This window comes from Meleagris gallopavo, chromosome 30 (assembly GCF_905368555.1).
Source record: "Meleagris gallopavo chromosome 30, MGAL_WU_HG_1.1, whole genome shotgun sequence".
Classification (NCBI taxonomy): Eukaryota; Metazoa; Chordata; class Aves; order Galliformes; family Phasianidae; genus Meleagris; species Meleagris gallopavo.
Genome location: NC_139433.1, coordinates 4,263,738 through 4,278,414, shown reverse-complemented (window position 1 = coordinate 4,278,414; position 14,677 = coordinate 4,263,738). Strand labels below are relative to the sequence as shown.

Sequence of the window (14,677 nt, the reverse complement as noted above, 5' to 3'; positions counted from 1 at the left end):
AAGGGGAGCGTTCATCTCCCCCAGGCCACACCTGACTTGTCACCCATAATCTAATAGAACAGCTCCCAGATTGTTTTCAGTACCAAGGCTACAGCAAGACCTCAGAGACCCCAAAGCACTCCATAAAATCTCTTATTTACACTCTTCCAAACTGCCAAGGAATTCTGCTGCTGGATCACACTGGTTATTAAAGGCCCCTTCTCCCACCAGCTGAAAAATCCAAAACATTCTTCTGCCAGGAAAATTAATCCTTACATTTGAGAAGAGCAGCCATTTGAAAAAGCCTTAGGCATCCTCCCTTTGACAAATGGGGTCAGGCCAGGCCCTGCTACACATCTTCCCTCCCTCTGACACTTAGGGATTTGCAGTATGCGTTGTACCAGTAATGTACACAATACATCACGCTTCTTTTATTACTTATTGAGACAATCTGCATATCTAAAGAGCATTAGAACAAGATTTAAGAGCACCTCTCACTTCTAGGGTGCTTCTGCCTTTAATCTGCCACAGCTGTTTTTAAAGATGCTCTAGATCATCTCTTCAGCTAACCTCAGGTCTGTACAACGTGAGCAAAGGCTCAGAGAAAAGTGTGAGAATTTATTCATGGAATCACAGAACCAACTCAAAGAGTGCAGAAATTATCTCCCTGGAACAGAATGCTGAGAAGGTCCCCAGACTCTTAGTGGCATCCTCTGATATAATTGTACAAAGTTTGTTTGGTTTTAATTCCAATAGGAGTTATTCTTTTGTTTTTCCAAATGTGGAAAATTATTATCTTGATATTATAATGGCTTCATGCTCAAGGTAACTGATCAACCATCACTGTTTTGAAGCGTTGTACTCAGAAAACTTCCATCAAGTGAGCAACTCCACTGCAAGATACCTTACAGAAAGAAAACCAAACTGCATTTGAAAAAAGTTTTATGTTTATTAAAACACCTCACTTTCCACAGGTATGTCCAGAGTTATACACCCCATCTTGCCTCTGAAGCAAATAAAAGCAGTCACTTTCAGAGACTGGAGAGCAGAGAAGACTTCCATCAAGTGAGAAATATCTAATTCAGAACCTGTGGGAAAGGACTTGAGTTTAAATCCTGGTCTGGGGAGCAGAGGGCTGGAATTTGGGCACTTTCTGCTCCAAACCACCTTGCTGCTTTATCCTGTTGGACAACCCCATTCGTGACACAGGGCGATACTGACTCAGCTCATCGTGTTTGTGCTGTTATTTTGAGATAACTTATTTTGGATCATAGAATTAAAGCACTGCAGAAAGGAAAACAGTTGTTATTATGTATTAGAAAGAATGACACGAAGCAAAAAGCACTTCTACCAAAATCTGCCTGCGCCTGCTGCCAACAGCTTCAGCTGTGAATTTCTTCAGCATAGTGCTTCTAGCTGTAAAACCCCGCACACAGCTTCCTGCTATTACCGTAATGAGCACAGGAACACGTGTTTCAGTCCCACACAGTATGGAAAGGCCCAATTTAATTTGTCCTCACAATGGCAGGGCCTGGCGGTGGCTGCTGGTGCTCAGCAGTAGATGGCTGCAGACAGGGCTTTATGAGGGCTCGGAGGGGCTGGCGCCATCGGGAAATGCGCAGCTCAGCTAAAGTTGCATTTTTCTGGTGAAGGCTGATATATACCAGCCCGTGGTGACCTCCTGACCTTGTCGACACCCAGCATTATTAGAAGGATTTGTGGCTGCACAGCCAGGGGGGCCGCCATCGATGTGCAACAGAGCATTCATTAACCATCAGTGCCCTGGAGCTGCACGTGGGCCCGTTCTGTGAACACTGCTCCCTTGTGAGGGCAAACAACAAACAAGGAAATCTGATTTACAGCCCCAGCCCTCCTCACTAGGAGCAAAGGCAACGGCTGCAGTAACAAAGAAAAAATGCAGCAATGGGAATGACTGGGCCTGCTGCTGCTGAAGGTGCGTCCAAAGCACAGACTGGTACCACAGCTTCATGGAAGCATGGCTGGGATACACATCTGCCAGGCATAAGGAAATGGCAGGGGTTGTACCTTCATTCCCTGTCTACATTACTCCAGATTTGTCCCTACTTTTCAGATGCAAAGGATGTCTGCAGTGAGAAGGATGTACCTCAGCTTTTCAGAGGGAAAATTCCCCATTGAAGATGCAACATTGCTCCCAGTTCAGCAAAATATCCTCCTGCCCAAAGGAAGAAACTCACTTCTGGTTAGGGAGATAGACCGTGCAATAGAACCCCAAGTGCAAAACCAAACCACCTGCTACCTGAGAACCTGGTAGATGGTGTTACACAGGGACTCCTGTTTCTCTGCCCATAAAGGGAGAACATGAGGCTCAGACAAGTAAGCACAGCCAATTGTGCTTAGTGCAGAGAAAGCCTGTTCATGGTTAATGTGCTAGGAAGCTCATTCAGCTGCAAGGACGTAACTCTTCTGCAGTAGCAGAGCAGCCCCAGAGAGAAATATGTTGGTCTCATTTTCTCCAAGAAAATGCAATGGTGTTTATTACAACTCAGTCAAATCAAAGGAAATTCTAAAGAACACAACGCAGTGTGCACTCTTCCTCTGAATTGGGACGTCAAAATAAACTGCCTGGTCTTCGCTGTCATTCCCATTTCTTCTCACATAATGAGGATAAGGCTGTTACAAAAAGACTTCTTCCTTCAAAAAAGTAGTTTTTAGCTCCTTGTCAGTTCTCAAAGATACAGTTTAGTTTCTTTCTGTACCTCTTCAGTTACTCACCCCTTAAAATCTATTAGTCTTCAGAAAATCTGGAGCATAAAAAACAAGTGAATGTGCCATAATGCCTCAACGAATATAAAGCAAAGCTGAAGACTACAGTTCATCTCCCCTAGAGGGCTGGCTGGGTAAGAGGCACATTCTGTCCACCTCAGTTTGGATTGCAATAAACATGATGTTCTCCCAGAAGGGAAGAAAAAAAGGCAAAAAATTCCAAGACACAGAGCCTCCAAAGAAATGGAATCCAGATGTTGGAGATAACACAGCCCACTAAGAAGCCATAAACAGCTCCTGTTAGAGCACATTTTCACTTCAGCATTTCCAAATGGGTCTCATTTAATTACTGTGTGCTGTGCTCAGTAATAAACCTTCATTTGGCTACGCTCAGTACATTTGTTACTCTTGCTCAGAGCTTCTGTTTGCTCATATCAGATAAATATTTTTTGACATGTGAGATCTCCTGCTCCCAATTTTAATCACATCTATTCTGCCAGTGCTCTAATAGACAGCAGCATTTACTTCCTATTGCTCTCCAAAGGGAATCCCTACCAACTAGAGAGCCAGCTCCCAGCTCAGCACTGTGCCTTGCATTCTCATTACACCTTACCTGTTCGAGGCTCTCGATGTCTGCACGAAACCCTGAGAACAATGGCACTTCCAGCACAGCCATGTTAGAGGATCCCGAATGCAGCCATCTTCCCACATGAGCAAAAAGAGAGAGAGAGTGGAAATAAACTCAGGATCCAAGGTAACAGATACTACACAGACAACTCATGATGGAACACAACTGAAAGAAGCTGCAGAGAAAGAAATACAAAGGGTCTTTTCTTTGAAGGATTTCAAGTTTGTACGTCCACAATGGCACTGGATGGTCTGCAGACAGATCCAGGGGCCTCCAATTCAGGGCTAAGAGTCTCCTGGAGTCATTAAACCTTTCTCTTGGTCTAACTCCATGCATCTCCCTAAAACATCCTATAGTATCCCTTTACCTGTAATCACAACCCTCTCCTTCCCATTCTGTTTTTGTTTTTTGTTGTTGTTTTTTTTTCCTCCTGTTCCTTACAGGAAAGCATCCCAGGGACTTCACCTGAAAACTCTTTAAAACACATTCTGAGTAACACCCCAGCTCTAAATATTTCACCATCATCCATTGATGCAATTCTCTATTCACATTGCCTAAGACAAAGGAATGAAAAGAGCATATTACAGGAAGAAAAGGAGGAAATAGAAGATTTCATTTGCTTTTGTTTTCTTTCCAGCAATCAATCTCCTTGGACTGTGCTTCCTCTCCAATTTCTGTCTTTGCTCCAGCAATTCCCAGGGCAGAAGTTTCAGTAATAACAACAGAAAGGTTGTGTTGATGCAGGGCAGCCTCCTCAGTTACCAGGATCTTTAAGGGATTGACAAAACTGTAAGCCTACCTCCCCAATACCAGCTGCAGTGCTCAGGCAGAAGGCAAAATGGGCTGAGAAAGTGGAACTGTTATTAATGCACCAAAACACTCAGCAAACATTTGGAAGCTAAAAAAATTGTGTCAAAACAATGAAGTAGTATTTTTCCTGTATTGACAAACATATCAGTGCAACTGCCTTACAGTCTTAGACAGCAGAGAGTTCTCACTAGCTGAAAAGCCTACCATGGAAGGAGCAATCGATGTGCTAATCCAAACACTGGGCTGCCTCTGAGAAACAAGCAGGGTGGGATGGAGACTGACATTTCCTACCTCGTGCACGTCTCTAGGATCACTTTGTACTCCTGATGGTCCCGATCTGCAGCCGGGTCATCATCATCCACCACTGCTCTCTCTCTGTGAAAGGTTTCTGAGCGATTCTCATCTGGGGAGAGAGAGCGCAGCAGAACTGGAGCTTGGAGATGCTGCTCTGACTTTGGCTCCTTCAGGTTAACCAGGAGCTGGAATGCTGGTTTGGCAATAGGATCCGGCACGTTGTATGTGACATCAATCTGTAGTGGAAAGGGGAAAGCAAAAGGTGGTTCATTAGATTCCCATGTTTTTTTGTAGCACCTGCAAGCATTCTCCAAAGACCAGCATAAATAGTATAACTCTTCAGAGAAAGATAATGGCATGCACAGAAGCAAGAGAAGCTTTAAAACTCAGTTATGTATAGGTAAAGCTGTACCAAAGCAAATGCACCGTGGTACAACCACATTTGCTTCTAGGGATTAAAGCAGTACCACGTTATATATCTACTTAGAAACTCAAAGTGCAATTCCTTGCTTGCAGCAATCTGGGGTTAAAAATACAGCAAAGAGGCTGTCAGCTTAGAGATCACTGCTCAGACACTTTCTGCAGCCCTGAAGCAACTTTACCTGCATCAGACAGCAGCCTTCGCCTTTGGCACTCACAAACAGCCCCGTAGGAATACTGGGGATCTGTGGAGAACCCATAGTTAAGACTCAGACAAGACGCAGCATTCAGAATATAAGTGAATATCAATTTTAGCTTGGTTGTTGTGAAAGATCTTTCCAGTTTTAAAGGACCCCAAACAGCTGAGGTGACTACTTATTCTCTTCAGTCACCCACACTTAACAAGGGTAGAAACAAGTAGCAGCAAAAAACAAACATCAGTCAGTACTTATGGCTAAAAATGCCTTTGATCGCTGCCTCCTTCACATCAAAACAAACCAGGAAATCCCACGTTTCAGTGTTCAATTCACTTTTTTTAAAATTATTTTTACCATTACTGAACTTTGCTGATTTGTCATTCAGATTCCAGTTCAGATAGATCATATTAACACAAAACCACTCACCACTGCAGTCTGGAGAACTTTTTTATTCATTTTATTGAGCTCGAATGTCTCCTGATAGTCTAAATTAGTCGAAGCCAAGGAAATGGTAAGGTTGACTCCTCCAACATAAGAAAGGATCGCATACTCAGCCAGAGCCTGCAGGGCTACACACGTGTCCTAGGGATCAGAAGAGGGAGAGGTGAGAATAGTGAAGAATAGAGCACATACTCAGCTTACAAACAAACACTGTGCTGTATTGTCATCAGCTTTTGGTAGCAGAGTCTTCCTTATTGATTCATACTGCAAAAGAGATCTCAGCTTTTGTTCACTTTTACTGTCAAAAGCATCTGTAAGGACAAAGTCTGGGTTCCTTTCAAACTACTGATTCCAGAAGGAAGTAGTCAAGAGCAACAGAAAGCTTTTCTTCTTAACAGGACACAGCTTCTGAACTCCAGACAGAAATTCTACATTAACCATACCTGAATCAATTAATTTCTGCAATTAATTATGCATCACCAAAGCTACCTTTGCCTAAGGCAGCCCACCTGAGTAGAGGAGAATCCTCCGAGTGCATTCCTCTGCTGTGAGAGCCACTTTACCACGGGGAGTGCAGAAGCCACATCTCCTAGGAGTGTGTATGTCAGAAGGGCATAAGATGTCATTTCCACTTCTGCAGAAACTACTGAAAGAGAGGCGCAGGGAGAAGGGGAAATAAATCAATCTACCACCCTGGAAAGAGAATCAAGTTGGTCAACAGTTGAAGTCTGGGAAATCAGTACTGAAATGACAGTGACTGCCAATAAAAGCTAGGTACACAATCCTTACATCAATCTGAAAATACAAAGATAAGCAACAGACTGACTGATATCTTCAGAACATCTTGGTAAACCAGATTTCTTTGGAGACCAAAACTATCATGTCTCCAGAAATGCTAATAGATTTTGTGAGGGTGTAGAGATGTGGGAAAATCTGAAGTGTATTATGTAAATTGTGCCATCGGTGGCCTCCTACTGCAGCACTATCCCTCATTTTTGCTTTTGCCATACAGGTACCTGATTGAGAGAGTCCATCATTAAATCCCATGAAGGTATCTTCATCAGCTACAAGACTTCCCGTCAAGCTCCAGTGTGTAAAGCCATCTAGAAGAACAGGACAGAGGAATATGTACGATATTACAGCAGGACTGCAGCTCAGCCTCTGTGCATGGGAAGGATCAAACATTACTATTGCACCAACTCAGCAGATCGATGCCCTGAACTGCACTGCACCTCCAGTTAGGGGAGCATTCCCTCAGCAGGGGGCTGCAGCCTCCTGCTCCTGGATGGCTCAATGTGATCAATGAGATCATTCTTGAATATTAGATCAAAATACAGCATTAGGAGACACGATGTGTTATTAGACAAGCTCTGACATATTGACCAGAAAGCTACTGCAGAGCTTCCAGTGCACTTGCCTTCCTTCAGCATCAGTTGCAGGCACAGGAATAAGGTGCTCAGCCCTCTCCCAAAATAAATCCAGAAAACTCTTTCCTAAACTCTTTCCTTACAATGTCAAACTGTGCTGTGAGGAGGACCTTCATCTCCCAGGCTCTATGCTCTCCAGCAGCTCAAACACACCATTTGAGTTGCAAGGCCTGTTTGTTTATTCCTGCAGTGGAATTGCCAAGTTAAGAACTTGCCACGCTGGCCCCAGGTGCACAGTACCTTGTGTGATTGCCATGCTGTTCATCTTCCTCAGCACCACAGCAGCAGAGGGGCTGTGCAGCAGTGTCAGGGCATATGCAGTCAAGGCAGTGGCATAAGGGTCTTCTGCTGAGTGCAAGTTGGCCTCTAAGAAGTGTTTTGCTTTGTCAACAGCAGATCTCTCTTCCTGTAGTTAGGAGAAAGAGCCCACACGTTACCAACCTCTCTCGCCCTGCAAACCCCAACAGGCAGCTAAGCACAACACAGTGACTTGCTGACACCCCTGCAGTGCGATGGGGAAGAGTTGGAAAGGAATAAGTGAGAAAACTCATGGGCTATCAGGGGTTAAGATACGAACAGCATAACAGGTAAAGCAGGATCTGCGTGCAAAAGTAAAGCAGAAAAAGGAATTCATTCACTCCTTCCTATCAGTGGACAGAGTTGGAATCACTGCTTTTCTCAGGACTTTGAGCCCATTAAGAAACAAGTAGGAAACACAGGTCTTGCTCTGCACAGAATGACACCAACGCTTTCCTTAAGAAAAGCCACACATCACACACTGAACGACAGGAGCAAATAGCATAGCACAAATCATCTACACTAATCCTGAGATGAATTTATTCTCCTTAAAGCTGAAAATAGATGTCACGTTGCTGCAGGGCAGTGGATGAACAGAGCAGCAGCGAGCTCTTTGCTGTTCGTCTGATGGCGTTCCTGACACTCTGGTGCGTCTAGCAGGCGCCAGAGGATAATAAAGGCCAAGGTTCCCAGGGGTCCCTGCAGCCAACAAACATGTTTTATTAACTCCCTCAATGACCTCACCATGCAGGAACGTAGCTCTGATAATTTATAGAAACAATTTAATTGGACTTGATGTAATTTGGTTTCCTTTGATTTCCCTGTGGCACTAACCTTCCCCTCCTCATTTCCTAGCTAAGATCATTAGCAACACTTGCAAATCTCCTCTAGGAAAGCCATTAGCCCTACAGAAACTTCCAGCAAATAGAAGTGCCTGGGCTGTCCTATGCACAGCAGCCCCGGGAGAGCATCACATCACTTCTCAGAGGGGGACAGAGCTGTCAGGGAGGCAGAAAATTACTGTGAGCACTTCAGGACTTTTATTATTTTCCCCCACTCAAGGCTTTCAAACAGCCTCAGTTACCTGAATGCTATCATTCTAATGAGTAGGGAACCTCAGGAAATAGCAACAACAAAATCAAGCTAAGGGAAAGAGTGAGGATTTTTAGGACATGCAGAACAAGAGCTGCTCTCAGTTTCTGTTACCTCGGAAGTTACACCTGTTTCCAAAAGAGATGCAACCACGTAAGCTGTCAGGGAGATCTTACCATGGATTCCACCCTGGGGGGCAAAGAAGACAAAGTCACCAAGATAAAAAAACTGGAGGGAAGGATGCTGAATAAGCAAGTGTGGAAGTCAGGAACCCAACCCACTGCTGTAGCTTCCTTCCCAGGCAATAGCCTGGGAGCACACTGAAACTCCTGGTTCTTCCTAAGCTACCTTTGCCATTTAAGACCACTACTTATATCAGGCATAAGGAAACTTCATCCACTGCTGCTTTGGGAATATCTTTAAAAATGCACCGACTGGTTATTTTTAGTCTTTACCTGAATGTCCTTATTCAGAATCCTGCCCATAGCAGGAAAAGAGCCGTCTTCCTTCTGATGCTGAATGATCCACTCCTTTGCAGCTGTGAGTTCTTTTGGGTCAATGAAAATAAAGCCCCTGGACTGTGCAAAGGACTTGAGGACAAATGCTGTCAGCCTGTAAATACAAATCCCCATCCTCAGTGGCCAAACTACTTCAGAGTCATGTACAAATAAAGGGAAAACAACAACAAAAGCACAAATTTGGAAAATCTTGTGGGGAAAAAGCTAAGCATTGTTTAAAAAAGCATGGCACACGAAGGCTCTAAAACTGCTCTATCCACTGAACAAGAGCAGGGTTAAAGGTCAACAAATTACACTGAAAAGCGTGACTGGAAGATCCGCCTGTTTTTGTTATGACGCTGAAATTCAATTACCCTTTTTAGATGCTTCAATTACCTTCTACTGATGCTCAAATGATTAAAACCTTAAAGTTAAAAGCTGCTGCCTTTACAGATATTTGCAAAGGAGAAAGAATAATAAGTTTTCCAATTTTGTTACTGTCTTAATTTGGAAAAAAAAAAAAAAAAAGAAAGAAAAAAATCCAGAGCCACTATTGAAGTCTAAGGCTCTGCTGGACTTCATACAGAATCAAGACTTCAGAAAGCAATAGAAGTGTTTTTGGAATTCTAAACCTCTGACATGCAACTAGAGCAAACTCTGGCCAGCTTTGGGAGATTGAATCATTCGTTTTATAGGGCCCTGAGGAATGGGAGGGTAGAAGACATGCTGCCTGGCAAAGGATTTTTTGAGTGTTAAGTAATTCTGTGTCACTGTGTTTTACATCGGGGGAATGGGAGATGCCAGATCTCAGATAAAAGTTCACTATCTTAAAAACAGCAAAGCAACAGCACCATAGAAGTAGTATTTCCTCTCTGATGAGTTCACAAAGAGAATCAGTTTGAAGCAAAATGAGAGTAGATGGAGAAGCCAAATGGCAGCATAAACTAACGAATGGAGACAAAGATCTACGAGATGTGAAACACTGCCTTAAGGAGGGCTAATGTTCCTTAAGGAGGGCATCAGTGAGATGAGCTTATCCCCCAGCTTCACGATTTCTGGTTCCCATTTCGTTTCACTTTGGAAGACCCTGTACTTCCCATTCTCAGGGCACAGATCCATACCATTCCATTTCACATGCAAGTGGATACAAAGCACTTAAAGATTGTTCCGTTTGTTTTCTACCCTGGCAGAAACCTCCACTGCTTCCAGAGACAGCAAGCTTTCTGTACGTGCTTCAGGTGAAGCCCCATTTTTCCTAATGGAATTAGGTGCTTGAAGTGCCTCAGACATCGCTACTCCACTTCCTGTAGAGCAAACACGAGCACCTAAAGCACAGACACAGTGGCAGATGAGACCACCTGAACCTCCAGCGAGCAATTACAGCACACCTACTCATGCAGTACGAGCATCCAGCAGCACTTCAACAGCAAGCCTATAGTCACGGAGTATTATTTCTGCTCCACGCTATGTGACACCACGATGGAAGCTGGAAAACTACTCTTTTTTTCTTTGCCAATGGTGTGTTTTCCCATTTAGCAAACACCGAGTTTCCTAACCCCATTTTAAATAGCAGCTCACCACATGCTCCCCGAGGAATCCCTCTCGCCAAACGCGCTGTAGGAGCCATCCTGCCTCTTGTAGGTCAGCTGGCGCTGGTAGCCTGCAAGTTGAGAAAGAATTGTGGGAGTCCAAAATCCTCACGCAGAGCAAAGCAAGCATTTGAAGTGAATGAAGATTCGGACCATCTGGCACTATTGCAAGGGATTCTGCTGCCCGAGGCAACTTCTTATTCTGCTGCGTTTGACAGAGCAGCGCATTCAGGAATCCGTGCAGGCAAACATCTGTAAGACTACACACATCTCTGGGAGACAAATGAATGAACCATTATTTCTCCAGCTCTTAATCTCTTGCTAAGCAAGAGATCTATTGACGGTTAGTAGAATGTTAAGTTTCTGAAGCACTGTATATTAAAAAAAAAAAATTCTGGCTTAGTAAGTCACAAAAGACCTCCAGAATGAGCAAAGAGACTCCACATCTCAACTTTGGACTTGACAAGGCTCCAATAAGCAAAGAGGTTTAAACCTCTTGAGGATTTCCTCTATAAGGGCTAATTAACAGGCAGAGTTTGGAGCCAAAAACCTGGAAAGTTGCAGATTCATGAAAAGAAACAGAACCAAATGATAATGAAAAGGAAAAAATGACTATTAAAAAAATTTCCCTATGTATTACTACTATCAGCAAACACAACACATCACAAACAAAACAGCTGGAGGAAGCAGCACCAGTCTTTTGCTGCTGAAAACAATAAATAAATTACAGATTACATTTTATGTTTATATTTTCATAGGAGAACTGCCTAACCCTGTCGCCTCTGATTTCATGACATGGCTATTATCTGACTCACACATGAGATAGCTGTCTCCCTGGGTCATTCTTGTTTTCATTAATCATCTCCAAGTTCTTATTGCACCTGAGAATTGTATTTAGTTACAAATGAATTTGCAAGTGACTCTTCCCAAACAAACACTGAGAATAACAGTCATAAAAAGACAGATTGCTATGAGCTGCTTAGAGAGAAAGGACAGACCACCAACAAGGACAGAAAAGCACCTTCATCATATGCCTCTAGGATAACTGCTCTGCATTCTAACTTAAACTCTGTGCACACTGTTACCAAGGAAACACTGATAAACTGGAGAAATTCAGAGAAGAGCTCAGATGTTGTGATTAAAGGACTAGAAAGACAATTTAGGAAGACAAAAAGAACTAAATATATACATTGATTACATTTAGATTTCTGTCACTTTCTGAAATTTGTAAACACAGAAATAAGTTACCCAAATATACATGTGCTAAAAAGCAGAAAACTCACAAACAAGTGTATAAATTAGGAGTAACCGAAGGGAACTGCAGGCTATGTATCAGGGGAAAACATCTTGCCATCAAAATCTATTAACCTGAGAGACTGTCCTGCCAAAAATGATGACTCCTCATCACTTGAGATGCTCTCCGTCTCAAGAACAAAACTCTCCTCTGACTTACAAGCCTTTTCTCCTTCTGCAAACTGTAAGTTTAATGGTTTACCTTGAACAAGGTAATCAGTAGCTTCACTTTCCACCTCTTGACTGAGTTGCTTGGTTTTCTGCAGATATTTCAGGACAAAAACATTAGGAGCAAAGTGGATCATGTTCTGCTCTCCACATCCGAATGGTAATCGCAGAAGATTGTCCAAGTTGTTTAATGTAGGACCCATCACATCTCCTGGTTAAAGAAGAGGAGATAGGTTCAAAACCAAGGAATTATGCTCTGCTTCTTTTTATGTCACATGATTAAAAAGAATTAAAACACTACACTAATTTCTACTGGCTACACAGTCAGCTAAATTGCAGAACAAAAGGGAAGTCCTTCAAATGTTCAGTCTTATCTCTTCAAGCTTTTGCTGGAATAAAGAAGAAATGTCAGAGCTTGATTATCTGTGACTAATTGACTAGTTTACAATGCAGTTAGTACAATATGTGATTATGACAATGAAATGAATACTATGAATTACAGCAGCCAAGTCATCTGCAAAGTCCTTAGAGAGTATCTGGTTTAACTGCCATCATCTCAAACACAGTTCGATCAAGTGATTGATAATTAAGCAGCATTTATCTTTATAAACTGCCTAAGACTACTTTATCCTGTCCATATTACTCAAATATTGGTCAGAAGCAAGTAACAGATGGAAGTATCTCCTTGTATTTGATAATTAATACCCAAGGATACCTCCTCACAATTGATACCTATTATTGAAGCTGTAGCTCTTTCTGATCCTGGAATTATGTTGTGGGGAACTCCAAGAGTAAATGCTTCATTGTGATTTTCATCAGTCTCTTCTTTCCTCCAAATTTTAAACTCTCCTATTGACCCCCAGCCTGTGGAAAAGCCAATGTACTTCACCTCGAACTGCTTGGGGACTGTCCACTCCACAATAATAGATTCATTTAGCACCCGAGTACCATGGCCGACCTGAAAGGAACAAGAAGTCATGCAGTTCCAAGAACCCATGCATGTGAAATCAGCCTCTTATCTGTCCTTGGACGCAGTAACCTATGTGTGCATCAGAGAATATTGTAAATGGACCAGTATCTTTCTCTTTCCACTCACAGAAAAAAGAATACATGAAAGTTTAATGAGAAGTACATAGACTTGACCTCCAAGCAGACTTAGCACTGAGAACACTGAAGACTAAAGGTCCTGAAGGCATAATGTGGTAAGCAAACGTGTTCAGATCCAAACAGCCAGATAGAGACTTAACACAGAAAAAGAAAAAGGAAGAAGGCAGCATCATAACAAATGAAACTCTGCCATGTGTATGCTCCAAATCTGCTTAAAGAAGCAAGGGACCCCACAGACTGTTGCACAGAGGAATTCAGTACCTGGATAATTCCATTTTTCCAGCTGATCCAGAAGCTGCGGAATTCATCCCAGGACAGGATACCAGCTGTGTCTCTGCTGACCACCGGCTCACCCATCTTGCTGATGGAAATCCACGTTTTAGTATTTTGATGTCCACCAATAACAATCTCTGTCATCTCTGCCATGTCGTGGGGACCAGAGGACAGTGCCACGTGAGCATCGTTGTGTGCCTTCACTGCAATGTCGAAATGTGTCATCTGGGCAGGCTTCTGCATGTACTGGTACTCATATTTGTTAGGTGTAGAAATGTGAATTTTCTCTAGTCAGAAAAAAACAGGATGTTTATGCATTAGAGTTTACCTTACATACTTAAAACAAAAAATTCCCCCAATTTTATCCACAGCTAACTGCTAAAATTTAAACAAACAAACCCATCCTAAGCATGCATTCCGTTTCCCCCCACTTCTCTTAAATTATAAAAATGTATGTTGATGTTTCTTCCCATCTTCTACTCCTTTCCAATATAGAAGATCCTTCGATTGCTCAGGTGGACTCCTCGTGAAGTCAAGAGATTTTTCAGTTCTCATCAAGCAGTCAAAAGCATCTCTGTTAACCAGAGGAGCTCTGTTTGAGCTATCCAAATCTCCAGTAGAAAGAACACACTGATTCCGGAGCTGGACTTTGAAACATCAACTGAAAATATACTATAGCCCCAGTTTCTGTCCACAGTGCTGAATACTCAAACTGTTTCATGAAGTAAAGGAATTTAATTGCCATTTCCAGAAGTTACTTGGGCAGTTGGAGCAAATTCGTAATTAGCCAGCCAGGTAAGAAGGGCTCCATTCAAAAAGCTCTTTCTACACAACACAACTCATAAATCAGACACAGAAATAAAGATTCCCCTCCCCATTCCCATGGGACGAAGCCACATCTTCCTATTTATAACTCAATCAAACAAACTTGGTATTGCCTCATTTAAATCACAAGCTTACCATTTGGGCAGAAGAACACGCTGTAGGTGTACTCTCTTGACAGTCCCTCTGGCTATATAAAGACAGAAATCCATATGTAACATCACAGAGCTCGGGTTAGCAGTGACAGCTATTCAGCTTTACTTACGAAACACAAACCGTATTCTGATGCTGTACAGTGTTTTACATCCTTTAGAGAAAAGGTATTACACCACGTGCTGCTAGCTACAGATGCACCAACCACCACCAGTGAACCTCACAGCACATTTCTCAGACTTACAGAGCAATCAAACCCAGTACAATTTCTATCCTTTTATATATGAGCACTAATGGAAATTCAGCACGAATTCAGGACCAAAGGGGCCCTTCGTGTATCACAAACATTGATTATTCCCAATCATATAAACATACCATAAATCTCACAAATCTACTCACATACATCACCTAAACACTTTCATGATTTGCCCAAACACACGTTCTG

At 42.6% G+C, this 14,677-nt stretch overlaps 1 protein-coding gene across 3 annotated transcripts in view; it reads right to left on the bottom strand.

Annotated features, from left to right (window-relative positions):
- CPAMD8 (C3 and PZP like alpha-2-macroglobulin domain containing 8) overlaps positions 1–14,677 on the bottom strand; it is a 40,279-nt gene that overhangs the window by 7,402 nt on the left and 18,200 nt on the right. For 2 of the 3 annotated variants that reach the window (XM_085211615.1, XM_085211616.1), the window contains exons 23-36: positions 14,218–14,269; positions 13,246–13,544; positions 12,610–12,835; positions 11,912–12,088; positions 10,406–10,487; positions 8,786–8,942; positions 8,445–8,519; positions 7,182–7,347; positions 6,531–6,617; positions 6,024–6,160; positions 5,500–5,655; positions 5,059–5,121; positions 4,454–4,692; positions 3,338–3,425 (exon numbers count right to left, since the gene is read on the bottom strand). In XM_085211615.1, coding sequence (XP_085067741.1) covers positions 3,338–3,425; positions 4,454–4,692; positions 5,059–5,121; positions 5,500–5,655; positions 6,024–6,160; positions 6,531–6,617; positions 7,182–7,347; positions 8,445–8,519; positions 8,786–8,942; positions 10,406–10,487; positions 11,912–12,088; positions 12,610–12,835; positions 13,246–13,544; positions 14,218–14,269 — 2,004 coding nt within the window. The remainder of the gene's footprint in view (positions 1–3,337; positions 3,426–4,453; positions 4,693–5,058; positions 5,122–5,499; positions 5,656–6,023; positions 6,161–6,530; positions 6,618–7,181; positions 7,348–8,444; positions 8,520–8,785; positions 8,943–10,405; positions 10,488–11,911; positions 12,089–12,609; positions 12,836–13,245; positions 13,545–14,217; positions 14,270–14,677) is intronic. The other variant, XM_085211617.1, reaches the window with a different exon arrangement.